At 40.4% G+C, this 16,362-nt stretch overlaps 4 protein-coding genes across 4 annotated transcripts; 3 read left to right on the top strand and 1 right to left on the bottom strand.

Moving 5' to 3' along the window:
- The first annotated feature begins 90 nt into the window (after nt 1-90).
- Nucleotides 91-2,437, top strand: LOC129581858 (nuclear cap-binding protein subunit 3-like). Its single transcript, XM_055473128.1, has 5 exons — nt 91-774; nt 916-1,044; nt 1,137-1,491; nt 1,595-1,801; nt 1,942-2,437. The coding sequence occupies exons 1-5, from the start codon at nt 372-374 to the stop codon at nt 2,138-2,140; spliced, it is 1,293 nt and encodes a 430-aa protein (XP_055329103.1). The 5' UTR covers nt 91-371; the 3' UTR covers nt 2,141-2,437.
- Nucleotides 2,438-3,813: 1,376 nt separating this feature from the next.
- LOC129581857 (ectonucleotide pyrophosphatase/phosphodiesterase family member 3-like) lies at nt 3,814-8,293 on the top strand. The gene is made up of 11 exons (XM_055473127.1): nt 3,814-4,127; nt 4,296-4,522; nt 4,846-5,206; nt 5,385-5,541; nt 5,832-6,073; nt 6,139-6,705; nt 6,923-7,141; nt 7,230-7,356; nt 7,439-7,634; nt 7,721-7,868; nt 7,996-8,293. Exons 1-11 carry the CDS (start codon nt 4,041-4,043, stop codon nt 8,149-8,151), a joined length of 2,487 nt encoding a protein of 828 aa, XP_055329102.1. The 5' UTR covers nt 3,814-4,040; the 3' UTR covers nt 8,152-8,293.
- Nucleotides 8,287-9,787, bottom strand: LOC129581860 (uncharacterized). Its single transcript, XM_055473131.1, has 4 exons — nt 9,503-9,787; nt 9,054-9,163; nt 8,787-8,987; nt 8,287-8,479 (listed from the first exon to the last, which is right to left on the bottom strand). The coding sequence occupies exons 1-4, from the start codon at nt 9,562-9,564 to the stop codon at nt 8,460-8,462; spliced, it is 393 nt and encodes a 130-aa protein (XP_055329106.1). The 5' UTR covers nt 9,565-9,787; the 3' UTR covers nt 8,287-8,459.
- Nucleotides 9,788-11,385: 1,598 nt separating this feature from the next.
- On the top strand, nt 11,386-16,359 carry LOC129581597 (medium-chain acyl-CoA ligase ACSF2, mitochondrial-like). The gene is made up of 10 exons (XM_055472776.1): nt 11,386-11,779; nt 12,630-13,130; nt 13,654-13,867; nt 13,954-14,013; nt 14,110-14,275; nt 14,484-14,635; nt 14,769-14,876; nt 15,220-15,368; nt 15,516-15,762; nt 16,092-16,359. Exons 1-10 carry the CDS (start codon nt 11,718-11,720, stop codon nt 16,245-16,247), a joined length of 1,815 nt encoding a protein of 604 aa, XP_055328751.1. The 5' UTR covers nt 11,386-11,717; the 3' UTR covers nt 16,248-16,359.
- Nucleotides 16,360-16,362: the final 3 nt, after the last annotated feature.

The following is a 16,362-nucleotide window of genomic DNA, read 5'->3' as shown; positions in this document are numbered from 1 at the left end:
CAGAGCATTGGAATGTATTGGAATGTTGGACTCCGGAGTAAAGCCTAAAGATTCAGAAATTTGCACTCATCATATCGTGCGACTGGCGAAAAATGCCTGGATTTATAATTTACCGATTTTAATTTTTTTCACTGATTTGAAGTGATTTCAGTGATTTGGAAAGTGGAAACGAAATGTTTAGAAATACTGTTTACTGGATTTCTCTTGATACCGTATTGGACAAGAACTTCCAGTCTGTGGTTGAACGGAAAATTTAGAAACAGATAGAGTTGATAGAGTTGGGCTCCAAGTGTAACGAAATTCCATTCCTGCAACCAGTGTCTCGGTGTATATTTGGACTGTTAAGACTTTAAGCTCTTTGAATTTGGAAAATGTCCAGCCAAGATCCGCTGATCGTTACTCGGACCGATAGCATTCCACGGAATAATGATGATGACTTTATGCGCCTGTCCGTATCCGAAGAGGAGGCTGCTGAATTCGGGTTGGAAATGCCATCGCAGGTCGTGGTTCCCACTCGCATCACCGCTCCTGTCAGCATTGTGAAGCGCGCGGCTCCGAAGCCTCGACCACTTCCTCCAACTCCGCTGCAGAGTCAGATTGTCAATGCGGATGGAAGGAACGTTGTGATGTCTGGAGATGTTGAGATGGAGGATGCTTCGGCTGAAGGAAAGCTGATCGTGGAAACTCCGCCATGCAAACCTGCAACTTTGATCGAGGCTTCAAAGTTGCCTGCGTTATATGGCAGTTTAGCAATGGATCTGGAAACTTGTTCTGGTTCGTTCTGGTCTAACAGCACTCTACAGTTACTTGAATAAATTGAACAAATTCTCGTTCTTGACTGAAGAAGATTTCTTTTTAAAACAGTTTCTGCATTTTGTTATTCATTGACTGGAAGCTGTGCTATTTGTATTGCAGTTATGATTCCAAAATATCGTTTGGATACACTGCACGTGCGAGGCGTGGATGAAATGAGCACTCAAGATGTTCTGAATTATTTTGCTTCATATAAACCGGAGCGGGTGGAGTGGGTTAACGATACATCTTGTAAGTTTATCAGACAGCACGCTACACGTTCAGGATTTCGTAATTTGCTGTGCAGTCAGATTTTGTAATTTTGCACTTATTCACTGCTGCAGGCAATGTTGCGTTTCCCGATGAGATTTCCGCCGCTAGCGCACTGAAGGATCTTTCTCAGCCGTTAAGACTGTCCAAAAAGCCGTTGACGGAGAGCGATACCGGGACATTTTGTGATGCTCAAACTGGAGAGGAAGTTTTGCTGTCGGATGTTGTTTCGTTTCCCATTCCGGTGCCACAAGGCACATGGCGAGTAGTCAAGAATCTCCCGGCCCATGCCAAGCAGCTGATACTGCGCTTCGCCCGCACAATCGATAAAAAACCTCCCAATGCACAAAAATACAGCCAGTACTATGCAAAGTATGGAAATGCCAATGGAAAATCTGCTCAACCAACCACAAGTTATTCACATCGCAGGTACATTCGAGTGCCGATAGTATTTCTTTTTTATTCATCTTTTTGTGATGTCTGTGGCTTAGAGTATGTAGAGTTAGTGTGATGTAAATAATTTGTGTTTTAGTGTTTTCGGAGATTCCGGCCGAAGAATATCTACCAGCTCATCTGAAGATCATGAACCATTTGGTCTGTGCAATCCATATTCACGTGAAGAAGCCAATGTAGAAGTGTTGGAGGTGGATCAACGTCCCAGTGAATCACGCGGTTATCACCGTTTTTTGGGGGGAGCCTCCGAACGCCGTGAGGGCTATTTTCCATACCGAAGAGCGAGGTGATTAATGTCTATCGAATTAATTTTTTCGAATAATGCGGTAGAGCGTCGATTGGTTCGGACTTTGTTATTCTTTTAGTTGTTTTACCTTATTGTCTTTTTGTTTTATGTAATTATGTAGTTATAAAATTATTTTTTAGATCGGATTTGCAAGTTGAGCAAGAACCGAAGATTTTCCGTGAAAACAGCGAGCAGGGTGGTTTTGATTTGCGCAGTCTGCTTCAAGTGCGCAGCTCACCGGTGCTGCAGATGAATGACCTCAGAAATCGTCTTTCAAACCCAAATCGCATCGGCTCAAACGATCTGCGGAATCGTCTGAACAGACGTAGAGGAAATTGATAAATTACTAGAAGCTAGTTTGCGCTGGTGGTGAAGATATGTTTATTTTTCAATACCTTTTTGCAGAGAGATTGCGAGTTTACTGCTACATCCGGAAAAGTTATTTTTATGTTTTTTTTTGTAATGCAAATTTTCGAAATCCAGGCAGAAAATGTTGTGAGGCGGTTAACTACTAGCAGTTGTTGTTTCTGAATATGCTTTTTTAGAACTTACAAGTTAGCACATAATAATATTATGTTTCAATGCAGATGATTTCATTACAAATAGAAGTATTCAAAATAAAAATCATGGTTAGTACGGTTCCTCCATGTGATGCTCGGATGTACTAGTCATATCCGCTTGCACAGCGATGTACAAGTTTAGCATAAAATGTTTGATCGCAGTGGTCAATCGAAAATTAGACTTTGCTTCTCTTCGGTTGTAGCTGTCTTAAAATTGTGTCTTTGATTTTGATCTGGTATTTCGTTGTCTTGAGATTGAGGAGGAATTATGTTTACGGTTATCCACATAGCGGCAATATATCATTTGTAGCCCACTCGCGGTGTATGACTGCCTGTGCTTAATGGTTTTAAGCGATTGCTTAATGGCTTTGGATGACTAACACTTAAGCATGTTTACATATTACGGAAATAATATATGCGCACCAAGAAGCAGATTGCAGACGGTCTTATCTTACATACGCACGTATGCACGTCATTATTTTCCGGTGCCGTACACCTGATTAGCGAGAGTTGACTTTACTGGACATCAGCCTATCGACAAATGCGCTCGTTTATTCTAACTTTATTGTCACACTACGAGTAGACAGTTCGTACCGAACATAAAGTATGCCATTAATTGTCGAAGTAGCGAAGAACAGAAGATCGTATAATTAGGTATGCTAATAATTAGATTTCAGAGTAGTGTACATTGTACAATCTTTGCCTTTTTGGTTGCTTATTTATAAAATTGGGTGCCCCAGTTCGGCTTCTGTAACTACTCTTCATAGCCTGTGGACTTTAGTGGTTCAACTATTTTAAAACTGCATTTACGTAGCCCAAAAAGGCGCCTGGTTTGCACAAAAAAAATTCCTGACAAATGAGGAAATTCAAGTATTTATGTTTACATGTTGTCACTGGAAATTTTACGCACCTAACAGATTTACGCACCCTTTCCTGATAAAACGGATGAGCTATTAACGGCCAGCCGGAAATCCTGGACATAGCGGCGTAAATTAAAGATCCTGTACGGTACTATTATATCGGTTATATAGATATATGTACTTTATGGATAATGGAGATACATATAGTATTGTGCGATAAGTATGCATGTACAGACACTTCATCTGATTCCGGTAGGAAAAGGAAGTGCTCCACTGCTGATGCACCGGTTGTTTCGTTCTCTGAATAGTTTAGTACTATGATAGTAATTTTATCGGTACGACCAATCAATTAAAAAATATAAATTAGAACTACAAGTACGAGTACTTGATCTATGTAACCTGACTAACCTCAATTGCAAAAGTGCTTGAAGTATTACAATAAATAATGCGCTATGCTTTGTTTTCAAAAACGTGCGCGGCATACGATAATTTCTTAAACTCCCAATCGGATTTGGTACTGATGGAATATCAAAAATCATAATTACTACGACTAATTAGGCAGGGTCAACTATACAGCACTATGATAAAGCACGTAACTATTATCAGTGTGATAGACCTCCTATCGATTGATACTTTACTTTGTCGCAGGCAGCAATTTTCTTACCACGCCAGTGTTATTATCAACAAGTTCGTGCCAAACGGTGTGTAATCTGGAAGTGTCAAATCAGCGAGTTATGCATCTAATTTCCTGTCTTGTGGTGTCTGTCAGAAACCCTGAAAGAGCAGTTTAGGCAACATTGCACTCCAGTTTTACGTAAAATGCCTCATGATCTGGAAAATGACCCGACAGCGATTGCGCTAAGTGGGAATCATCTGCACACCCATCCCGACTGGACACGAGGAAAGGTAATGGCCGTAACGCTTCCCCGTTAAATTTAAGACGATGATAACACAATAAAATATTACTACCTGTTTACAATGAAGACTACTTATACTCGATTTTTTTCAATCCAGACGCAGCGGTTTGCAGATCTGGCGTACGCTTTGTACGAACGGATATTGTTTTCTTTTTAGCAAAAACGAAAATGGATACGAATTTTATTAGTTATTATTGCCTGTGTCGTTTTCCTTTTAATTGGACTAATAATCGGGTTATTCATTCCTCGTGATCCTGCAACTTCCATATCGGAGAGCAATGAAACGTCAACGGCGCCTTCCACCACCGTGACATCCGCTGGAAATGCCACTTCGTGGAGAAAAACACCATGCACGGCACCGGATAATAGCCAATGCCCTAAAGGGTAAAAAACAGTCTACGTATTAATGTTATCGCTAGAAAAACGCTTATGACATTTTTACAAGTTTTGCTTAAATCCCTTCACTTTATGCAGCATTTCTATTTTGCTAGGTGAAACAATGATCCCAAAACTTTGTTATATCATCTGCATACTGCAGTTACGCTTATCGCCTAAAATTTTCAGCGCCTACGTCTGCATTTACAGTTTTAAGTTTAATTTTTGAGTTAAGTCCTCATTGGAATTTTTTTATTTGAATGGCTATTGTCTGTTATAAATGGTTAATGTGGATTTAAATGCTGCATGGCAAAAATTTTTTATCTCTTCAGCTATCGGGAGCGGCCTCCGTTGTTGGTCGTATCAACCGATGGATTTCGCGCGGAATATTTGTCGCGACAGCTGACGCCCGCCCTGGAGCGCATTCGCTCCTGCGGAGTGTCGGCTCCATCGATGCGGCCCACCCATCCGGCCATCACCTTCCCCAATCACTACAGCATCGCCACAGGTCTCTTCGCCGAATCTCACGGTATTGTGGACAATACATTCTATGATCCCATCTTGAAGGCGCAGTTTAACTACAAGAGTTCGGAGAGTGTCGGACAGTCACGCTGGTGGAACGGAGAACCGATATGGGTCACTGCGAGAAAGCAGGGCAAACGCGCTAATGCTTATTTCTGGGTGGGAACGGAGGTATGCCAACTACGCTCTTATATATGTTTGTATTTTCTAGCTTATCGATACAGCACCCTTTGATCCCTTTATCTATATATACGTCCTGTCTCCTTTGAATTTAAATGACTTGTAGCGCTAACATGTATGTATTGTTGCATACTGAGAGCTATAAACTAATTAAAAGTAAATTATGCAGGCTGAAATTCAAGGATACCGGCCGAACGTGTATCTACCGTTCAACGGTTCCACTCCCTTCGAAGACCGTGTCGACGCGGTATTGTCCTGGTTATCTTCTCCGGATGACCTCCGTCCAGATGTCACGATGCTGTACTTCGAAGAGCCAGATTCCGGAGGTGAATGGGTATTCTACAGTAGCTTAATTCTAAGGTTCAAACAACTAGCAAGCATATTTACGATCAGCGTGGTCCAGTCATCCGAGTAACGAACCACGGTACAAATTAGACTTATTAGTATATCAATAAATCGCCTCCATTGCACATTTACACATGGTACACAAGTTCGGGTAACACAAACCTCACATCCAGCAATTGTAGAACACAAATGATTATAGCAGGAGTATTTTAGGTAATGACAAATAGAGGAAAGTAAATTACAGATTCGTCCCTGTCCTCAATTTGTTTAGGGCATCGCTATGGAACTCAGAGCCCGCAGGTGAATGCCTCCTTAGACAGGATGAACTCTGTCTTCGATCGACTTATGCAAGGCCTGCACGACCGAGACATTTTGCCTTGCGTCAATATTATCCTGGTCTCCGACCACGGGATGGAAGATGCTGACTGCGATAAAGCTTTTTATCTTGTCCCGATGCTGCAAAACAACTCTGCAACGTCTTCCCTTACCAGCAACGATATTTTTGTTTACGGTGTAATAATGGACTTGCGGCAGCTGGCATAGCAGACAAATGTTTCATTATCATTTTGTATTGACAGGGCGTGCACGCGCGTATATCACTGAAGGAAACCTCGCCGTTTGCCGCTGATGACCTTTATGCCGCTTTACAATGCCCAGCTAAGACACCGTCCAGTTCTTTTCCTCCCTATCAAATATACAAAAAAGAACAGCTCCCGCGTAGACTCCACTATACGAATACACCACGCGTGGAACCGTTGGTAATGAATCTGAAAGCGCGCTCATCGGTGTATGCATCTCAGAACCCGATGTACACCTGTACCGGCGTCAGTGGTATACATGGGTACGACAATTTATATGAAAGTCAACAGTCAATTTTTATGGCAATGGGACCATCTATTAAATCGGCCGTTGAAATTGAGCCATTTCGGAATGTGGAGCTGTATAACTTTATGTGTGATCTGCTGAACATTTCGCCAGCGTCAAACAATGGAACATACGGTAGTTTGCATGGATTACTCAAAGAGCGAAAATCCGCTCCCACCGTAAGCAAGTCGAAAGTGGATGTGCCAATTTTCCCACAATCAGAAGCGGAATTCGCTTCAAGAGGAGATGATACCTGCTCGCCAGCTCAAGCCTGTTTTACGGTATGTTAAAAATAACGCACTTTTTGTTAAAATTATATAAGGGAATTCGCATTCCTTAATAGTAATTCCTTAATAGTAATAATATGTAATAATAGTAATTCTTCCCCATGTATAATTACGTTAACTTGCGTACTAATAGCATAATTATATTAATTAGAAATATCGGTACTTTTTCTTGTGAAAAAATCGTTTTACTTCTTCATGTTGCCTTCATCAGGGAAGTATGGCAGAAGCTGATATGTCACTGAATATTTCAAATGCGGAAAGTGTTGCGCTTCTTGCCTATCATGCGCCTTTTGGGGTCCCCCAGTTTGAGTCGAGTGAAGAATCAGCGATTCGATTGTTGGTTAATCCAGACTACATTGTTGCTTACGATGTTGCCAGACAAAGGCCGATCTGGAGCAGCTTCCGCATTCAGCCGAACAGCACTCGCACAGTAAGTAAAAGAGTTGCGCAGCCGTGTTTTCTGAGACAGGAGTCAGTTGAAATAAATTTATGAGTGACCTTTCGTCTTAATCTTACAGCTTACAAATCCTCCAAGTCTGGACTGCATACGAACTGATGTCCGGTTAGTAAGTTCAGATAAACCGACTTGTCAAGCTCTCAGAAATGCTTCGTTCGGGACTAAACCAGCAAACTTGGTGCCATCAGGTGAAATACTATAAAAAAATCACAGTTCGTTTTGTGAACTTTGCTTATTCTGGGATAATTAAAATGTTGTGCTTCTTAACAGGCACACGTTTGTCAGGAATTAACAATATCCAGTTAATCTCTAATATGATTCCCATGTTTGATAATTTTCGTAACGGTGTGTGGAAGAGCTTTTGGAACGTTGTGAACGGGTGGATTGACCATGGTTGGAAATTAAATGTCCAACTGGGACCGTTGTTTGATCATCAATATCCGTATGGCGTTGCCGATACAGAAAAGTAAGGCTATCTCAACTTACTTATATACCGAAGCAAGACATTGCCAATTCTATGCTATCCATTGTAACGTCATATATCTTTTTCAGTACAAAAAAATCGGAAATCCATTATCCATCACATTTCTACGTAATTGTGACACGGGATAATAGAAAAACGCAATGTGTTGGAAAGGAGTGTTTAACAGATATACTAGCATTCATGCTCCCACATTCCAACGATGTGCAACATTGTCAGGTATACTATATGTATATATCATATAGCGCTACATCATTTTTGCACGATACATATTATATCATGATTTTTTATCTTTTGTGGAAAATTTTCCAAAGGTCAAACTGCAATCTTCCTTTTTGCGTTGTAGGATGATAGATCGTATATCCTGACAAACAGTGCAACGGTGACGGATATTGAAAGTGCCACGATGATGCGCTTTTATACTGATCTTCCAGTTTACGAAAGTATTAGATTACGAACTCTTTTGCGAACGAAACTCTGGGGCTCCGAGAGCGGGCTGTGAATGCCTTACAAGCACCCAAAACCGTTTTGAACTTTTAAGTCAATAATTTTGTAATTCCAAGCATTTCTGTGCCCTCTCGTATTGAGAATGTATTACACAAAACTTTGACCAAAGATCAGAGGCATTAAATTACGGTAACCGGTTTGCTATCCGCTTTATTCACCTTATAGAAGCACTTCAACCGTATACATGCAGAAGTACGAGTACAAACAATTGCTTTTTGCTTGCGTATCGATTCCATGCCGGTCCAAATATGGAAAGACAATGTAAGCACTGATCGATAGAAGTATCATGGATGAGTTTGCTCCTTAAACCGCTTTGATCCGCTCTACAACAGCAACAGAAATAGCAAATAAGTATTCCTTGGTCAATCCAGTGTTATCATCCGTAATGAGAACGTCAGATAATTGTTATAACTCACATTAACACGCATAAGCATTTGGTAATTCCGCCATTAATTACGTAGAATCCTGTAAACTAGTGGTAGTCTTCCTTTTATTATGTAAACGAGTCCAGACATTTGTTGCTGCTGGTATGTTTACTCTATGTCGCATATGAATACACACATATCCGTAATGTAAATAATTAGAGATCCGTAGTAACATAAACAAATATCCGTAATATCAATAATTTACCTCCTGGTTTTCCGGAATACGCCAGCCCACGGAACAGAGGCGGGCCCACTTGCGACCAGCTGCCATCCTGGTGTTGGACGGGGTCAGGCGCCCGAGCAGCGCCCTCAAACCCACTGGGAGCCACATCGCCCGGCACAGGAGGCTCAAAACACACTGTGCCGACAAATGTCCGCTTTCCATCGGGCACCAACTGGAAAAATCCTGCACACCAATCCAGCTCACTGTAACTGACCAAATACGTGATCTACATTTCAACAATCAGGATACCGTCAGTGGAATCCCATTTTCCCTTTATCGGTTCGTCGTCAAATACTATAGAAAAGCATGGATCATTCTTGCCGGCATCTTCTTCGTTTGGTCCACGGGAATGAAACTTTCTGTAAAATTTTAGTACTTGTTTTATGTAGTCTTAGGGAGCGGAGTATTTTTGGTATATAGTGTGTGTTTCGTATTCACTTAGTCAGTATGCAGTATGCGTATTGCGTAGTTAAGTAGTTGTTTCTACAATACATGAGACTATTAAGCAGGATTTAATCTTTTATCCAGATTTACAGAGTGTACTCGTGCACATATCACCATCATATTTACAATGTATTTTGTTCGCCATCAGGAAATAGACTACGATGGCGTACAAGCGTATCGAAATCGGCACCCGGCAAATAAATTAGCGGAATAATAATTATCAAATTAATGGCATTTATTTTAGATACAAGTACCTGTAAGCGTCGTATGTACCATCGGAAAAGTATTGAACCACAAATCCTTTATTGTCGGCCATGGCAATAAAGTGCGATATGAAGAAGTTTGCTCAGATTTAAAATACTTTTGGTGTAAAATGGGACATTGGAGTGTGAAACTTTAAGCCACTGAAACTATCAAAAGCTCTACGCTCCTAAAATTATAAGAACATGAGACTACAGTGGTATTCCATCCCGTCACAGCTATTATATGTTTACTTTTTCAACAGGCAAAACTGTTGGTCACGCGTACAGATGCTCCTGGTTGGTTATGTCGACGACGCGACGCCTCTAAATTTTGTCTTTCCGTCGCAGTCACTGTCGGGATGTAAATGCCGAAATACGAGAACATTCATGACCGTCGCATTACTGCAGTTCAAAGCGATTTTTAACAGTGTGTACAGCCAAAATAAACGAGTTTTGCTAAAGGAGTTGTTCATTAAGCATGCGTGTAGGCGAGAGGGTAAATTCAATATTGTGTCATGGTCCTGACTAATTGCATGATGAATCACAGCTTCGGATTAGCGGTTATTCTTGTTTGATTCAAGCTCCAAAGTTATTGCCTAATCGTAATTATTTTCTGATTCTGTGAAACCTAAAATTATGGTTGCTAAAAGTCTGTATTCGATTTACAATAATTATTGTTTGTTTGGTAGGGTGCACAGCGGGCGGCCATATGTACAACCACTCAAGTTTTTTCTGGCTATTCAGCAAAATATCAACTTTTAATTTACATTTAAAGGTCATGTTGCACATGCTGCACATGAGCCGGCTTCCGAAGACTTTACGGGAAACAAGAAGTCAAATTACCAGATCATTTATTTTTTTGAATTTACATCGTTTTCAGCGAAAGTTGTTGACAGCTTCTTGCTGTGGTCGCAGTACCTTAACTAGCAACTTTATGGCACACCATGGACGTCGCTACTATAGTAGCCTTATCATATCGGCTGGCATAAAAAGATCGGCTTATGCTGCCGTTCGCCCGTTACTTGTTACTACCTTGTTGCAACAGGTCTTAATTGGCGGGAATTGAGATTTTCTCTTTAATCATGTATATAAATATTCGTTAGTTGAGAAGGAAATATTGTACCGGTTTCTGCAATTTTTGCAAGCCGGTCTTCAGCCCGGTCTTAAGGTGCGGTTTAGATCTCCTTGCTACGGCAAGGAGATAGGCTTGTGTAGTTAGGATAATACCGCATACCTAAATCCAAACCCAAGCGTGTACACGGAAGTTTTTTCTATCACCCGTCGCATCGTAATCCTGATACGAAATGTTATGGCGATAACATAGCCAGTCCCTTAAACAGTTGAACTCGCGCGTTACTATATGCCCATACTTATAGCAGAACACAACTGACCATCGTCCATTGACAATGCCTTCGTATGTATTTCTTCGATCTTCGTTATAAAATAATTAAAGCCAGAGTCTATATTAAAAGGACTATAGGACAGTGCTTGCCACTCACAGATATCCCAAAGGTATCGCTGACAGGTGAAGACATGCTCTTTTAACTTTTTCCTTCTTCCACCGTGCAAACAAATTTACTGACGGGTATACTGTGCAACTGAGTGTGCATACAGCCGCAAAATGTTCACCGGAAGTGGAATTATATTACACCGTTAGATTTTGACCAGTATAAGTAAAATCTCTAGATCTATCTTTAACCATAAAACCATACGCACTATTACCCAGCTACCTCTACATACGTGTTCGTGCCACCTTCGTAGTGCGTGTTTACGCGTGTACGCTACGCGTATCGTATCGCAAAATGCTATCAGCTGCAAATTTAATAATCAGCAAATAAGATCAATCATCAAAGTAACCACAACGCGTTATCAAAACAGCCCTGGGCAATTTCACTGCCATGCAGTGGCGTCGTTGTGTGATTCTCACAGCTATCAGAATGAGGAAACAAAGCCTGGTATAGAATTCCTAATTTTCTCCAAAAACAATAACATCATAATATTATGCATTTGAACCTCATTGCAGCATTTCTCAAGCGTGGCACTTATGGTCGCTCATAATTTGACTGATATTTGATTAATTAAATTCAATCCCTGGAGCGTAATGATATTTCCCGTCAGCCACTAAAAGAATGAGCATATGCACGCGCTGATGCCGGATGATTAAGAGAAACGTGGAAACTTTAATCCAGATACCAATACTAATAATTTGCATTCGGTTTGTGCGAAAATGTACACCTACGCGAAATCGCTACCACCATCATCAAGGATTTTTTCCGGCTTTAGAAAAAGGTATTTCATAGATACCGGTACTAGTTAAATAAATGTAATAATACAACAACCTTTATTAATTATTATTGATTTGAATTAAAGGGCCACTGGAATTTATTTCTTAATATTTATATGCGAGCAGGAAAGAACGAATTAAAAGCAACCGGTGTTGGTGGTCAATCGACTTATTTGATACCGTAATAGTGTTGTTGGTGCTGCCATACGCGTCCATTATTTCTCTTGTAATTTTTGGTTTTGAAGTAACAAAGTACGTAATCAAAAAATGAACCACCATTTTGTCTAAACCTAACCATAAGTACTATTACTGACTCATCACAGATCCAAATTTACTGCAACAGTTTTTTTTTTGCAATGTTTTCTACAACCGGTATATTATTTCAGCATTTGCTAATGTTCTTCTTAGCCATCCTTTTTATAGAAGTACTTACAATGTTTTACTGGCAACATTAAAGAAATATCGCGTAAGCACTCTAATTATGATTTCCCCCAGGTTGATGCGCAAATAATAAAATCCTAATAAAAACTGTCAGTTTCAGGATCTGAAAAATTTTATTTTGATATTATAAAATGATAGCAGCTGATTTAATTCATTACTTTAATCAACCCGAGGGCTACTCAGTAGGCACTGATTGACAGGCAAAAGTCCTTTATTTAATTAATTTTTAACAATACTCACTACATGGTGACGCTACTCTAACCACCAGCACCTTGTCATTTACATTCAGAAGTATGTGAAGATAATTTTGTAAGTCCAGCTGTCGTATTGTAAACTTGTGACATATAGATATTACTGACATGCATAAAATCGTATTGGTACAGTTGTTTACCTAGCTACCAGAAAGGTCTTTAGGTTCTTCACCAGCACATCTACTCTACTGCAGCAGAGCACAAAGAAACCAGAAACACTTACATGTACCTTAAGTCATGTCCGCGGGCCTTCCACTCCGCCATTATTGACCAAAACAATTGGCCAGATCGTTGACGAGCAGGCTGAACGGCGTCCGGATGACATCGTGTTCGTTGTACCCTTCCAGAATACCCGTAAGACGTACGCCCAGTTTAAAGCGGATGTGGATGCCACTGCCGCTGGACTGCTGCATCTGGGCCTGCAGAAAGGTGACCGTGTAGGCATCTGGGGACCGAACTCGTACGAATGGCTGCTGACACAGTACGCTACAGCGAAAGCCGGTCTGATCATGGTCAATGTTAATCCGCAGTACAAAGCCCATGAACTGGAGTATTGCCTGAAGAAGGTTCAGATTAAAGTTCTTATCGGTGCTACTACAAAGGAATGTCTGGATGTGCTTGACAAGGTCGTGCCTAATCTTGTGATCCCGAAAAAATCCTCAAAGTGGGTCAAATCTTCAGCGACCAGAATCGTTGTCAGATAACAATAGCTTCAGCTTCTATCGGTATTCAGCAGATGTATAGAACCTACGTAAGAAATTGCAGTGTAACCATAGGCTAATTAATGGCATACATAAATCGAAATAAACAGCGCTAATTCAATGAATGGTATTTTTGTCAGTTATTTTTAATGACAATGACCACAGCCGCACAGCGGCAAGCACGACACTAATGTTATAAATTTAATTTACGATTAGCAAGGAACATGTATTGCTATTAAAATGGCATAATATCAATATGTATATGTGATCTTTGCACATTGTAATTGTTTTACCGGACAGCCGAATGTACCGACAATTAAGTTGATGTGAGTATAATTACACGCAATATGTCAGTACCATATATCAAAGGGAACGAGTAGATTAGATCTAATTACGAGTAGATTTGATCTATTCTCACAAAATTTTGATCGCTCAATTTAGGAAAAATTGTATTGATGGCTATTAATAATACTGGTTCATCTGCAGAATACCGGATCTGGAAACTGTTGTCCTTATCTCTGATAACAAAAACCAGACACCAGCTGGAGACAGTCGGTTTTTCCATGAAATCCTCCAGGACTATGGACGGGAAGATTTGTCTAAGTTGGAGCGCAATGCCAAGCAAGTAACGCCCAATGACCCGGTTAACATCCAGTTCACTTCCGGTACAACCGGTAATCCGAAGGGCGCTACACTTTCGGTGAGTCACCAGTTCATATATACGAGCATTATTTCACAGCGATTATCGAAGCAGTCTGACTAATTCTAATTAGGATGCTATTTTAGCACCAGAACATACTAAACAACGGTTATTTCGGAGGGATAACGTTAGGATTCGACAAAGAGGTGAGCATAAAATAGATATTGTTACAGTTGCTGGACTGCAAGTGTACAAATAGTACTTGTACACATTTTTAAAAACGCAAAATTTTATGATTATAGAAAACCATCCTTTGTTCGCCAGTCCCGCTATATCACTGTTTTGGTTGCGTTCTCGGAAGCTTAATGACAGTCGTGCATGGATCTACGTTGGTCATACCTGCCCCGAGATTTGACGCCGAAGCCACCTTGAAAGCCATCGACGGGGAAAAGTGCACATTCCTTTACGGTAATTTAAGTATTTTTTGGAATATTACTATAGCAGACCATGGAGTACGATACTACAGTACAAATGTGATGTACGTATGAGTGAAAAAGAAATGTGTTAATGTAAGTGTAAATGTAAATCAAAAGCGTAACGGACATTGTATAATATTTTGCACTTGTTTAAAAGCAAAGTTAAGAAACCGGTGTTCACAAACTTTGGATCGATACAGGCGTGCCAACAATGTACACAGATCAGATTTACCATCCAAATTTCGCAAAGTATAACACGAAAACTTTACGCGGAGGTTTTATGTCTGGAGCGCCATGTCCTGTGGAGCTGGTTAGAACAGTCAAGCAAAAGTTGGGAATGAGGGATATCATCGTAAGCTTTAATTGTGACCTTTGTCATGCATTAACGCACCACGAACAAACATTAAAAGATTATTTTTGCAGACTTACAGCAGTGATAAGAATTCTTACTTATAATTAATTTTGTTAACCTTTGTGTGCTCTAGGTTGGTTATGGAATGACTGAAACAAGCCCATTAGTGCTGTTATCCAAACTTGGCGATCCTGAGGAATGCTGCACTCAAACAGTTGGTACCGCGCTACACCACACCGAAGTAAGCAATTTTTGATCGAGAACAGGCGCAACGATAGCAAATTAAGTAACGATATTTTTTGTATTCACTACACTTCTGACAAAGATATTCCGCATGTTTTTTTATCCTATGCTGCAGTTTTAACTATCCAGCAAATCGTTTACCTATATTACTGCAGCGAAAAGGATGAGCGCTCGCACTCGCCAAAGAACTTCGAGGACAATTACAACCTCATATCTACTGCTGATATATCGATATAGCAGACATATTGGCTCTACAGTGTATCGTCTTCGTTTTCTAACTCTTTTACCGTTAATAGGGATTTCACCATTGCATGCAGAAAATGTGGTAAGTGTTTCTTCAGGTGCGAATAGCCAACGAAACGGATCAAGTGGTGCCGGTTGGAACAAGAGGCGAAGTGCAAGTTAAAGGCTTTCCCGTAATGTTGGGATACTGGCAGGACGAATCAAAAACCAACGAGTTTTTTACGCCTACCGGTTGGGCTCGCACCGGGTATGAAAACGCATTATTCTGTACATGGTCTGCGTGACAGTGGGTGTTTGTTTTAAATTAAGCCAGTGAATCAAGATATTGCCGTTTGCCATGAGCAAACAGCACAATGTATTTTTACCATTAGGCCGATAGACTGACTTTATTTAGAGATATTGGAATAATGCAAGAGAATGGCTATGGGAAAATTGTTGGACGCATGAAGGATACAATAATCCGAGGTGGAGAGAATGTTTTCCCGGCAGAGATTGAGAATTGTCTCCACGAGCATCCGGCCGTAGCGGAGGTGTACATTGTGGGCGTGCCGGATCGGAGGTTGGGCGAAGAGATCTGTTGTTGGATCAGACTGAAGAAAGAAGTTTCCGAAGAAGAGCTGAAGAAATTTTGTAGAGATAACGTAAGCCAGTTTTAAGTCTGATCACCAAATTAATATTACTTTTAAATGCGACCAAATGAACCACACTGCAGTATGTAGTATGTACTAAACAAGTGTGGGAAATATTCATTTACAGTATATGTAAATATATAAGTGAATCTGGACTATAATCCGAATCTGGACTGGAATCTGTATCCTGTATCCATAAGTGAATCTGGACTCAATTTTAATTAATCCGCAATCAATTTTAAGCAGTTAATGACTCATTTCTGTACATACATTAATAATTCATTTCTGTGTATCAATTTAATTTGTGCGTATTGATAGTAACAACCATTAATTATTTTCAGCTGGCTCGGTTCAAGGTGCCGAAGTATTTTGTTTATGTGGACTCCAAGCAGAGCTTTCCACTGACGGTGACCGGGAAAGTCCAAAAATTTAAAATGCGGGAGCAGTCTCTGAAACTATTGAAGCTGGATGATGATAAAATGGAATATGCATTGTAAATCAGTATTTCTTATCTGCTTTATCATTTGGTGTGATGTAAACACTTATTAATAAGCCGGCACTGCTGCATAGTGAATACAGATCCGCATAACAAGGCGAAGTTTCTGTTTAGTT

This window comes from Paramacrobiotus metropolitanus, unplaced genomic scaffold, assembly GCF_019649055.1.
Source record: "Paramacrobiotus metropolitanus isolate TYO unplaced genomic scaffold, Prichtersi_v1.0 Parri_scaffold0000006, whole genome shotgun sequence".
NCBI lineage: Eukaryota > Metazoa > Tardigrada > Eutardigrada > Parachela > Macrobiotidae > Paramacrobiotus > Paramacrobiotus metropolitanus.
This window is presented reverse-complemented; position numbering and strand designations above follow the sequence as displayed.

Coding starts and splice junctions, on each gene's coding strand:
- LOC129581858 (XM_055473128.1), top strand. CDS start 372: ATGTCCAGCCAAGATCCGCTGATCGTTACTCGGACCGATAGCATTCCA. Junction 1,492..1,594: donor ACAAGTTATTCACATCGCAG/GTACATTCGAGT, acceptor TTTGTGTTTTAG/TGTTTTCGGAGATTCCGGCC. Junction 1,802..1,941: donor TTTCCATACCGAAGAGCGAG/GTGATTAATGTC, acceptor ATTATTTTTTAG/ATCGGATTTGCAAGTTGAGC.
- LOC129581857 (XM_055473127.1), top strand. CDS start 4,041: ATGCCTCATGATCTGGAAAATGACCCGACAGCGATTGCGCTAAGTGGG. Junction 6,706..6,922: donor CAGCTCAAGCCTGTTTTACG/GTATGTTAAAAA, acceptor TGCCTTCATCAG/GGAAGTATGGCAGAAGCTGA. Junction 7,357..7,438: donor AGCAAACTTGGTGCCATCAG/GTGAAATACTAT, acceptor GCTTCTTAACAG/GCACACGTTTGTCAGGAATT.
- LOC129581860 (XM_055473131.1), bottom strand. CDS start 9,564: ATGGCCGACAATAAAGGATTTGTGGTTCAATACTTTTCCGATGGTACA. Junction 9,164..9,502: donor GGTACATACGACGCTTACAG/GTACTTGTATCT, acceptor AAAATTTTACAG/AAAGTTTCATTCCCGTGGAC. Junction 8,480..8,786: donor GTATTCCGGAAAACCAGGAG/GTAAATTATTGA, acceptor TTGCTGTTGTAG/AGCGGATCAAAGCGGTTTAA.
- LOC129581597 (XM_055472776.1), top strand. CDS start 11,718: ATGTACACCTACGCGAAATCGCTACCACCATCATCAAGGATTTTTTCC. Junction 11,780..12,629: donor TTTTCCGGCTTTAGAAAAAG/GTATTTCATAGA, acceptor AAAGGTCTTTAG/GTTCTTCACCAGCACATCTA. Junction 13,131..13,653: donor ATCCCGAAAAAATCCTCAAA/GTGGGTCAAATC, acceptor GTTCATCTGCAG/AATACCGGATCTGGAAACTG.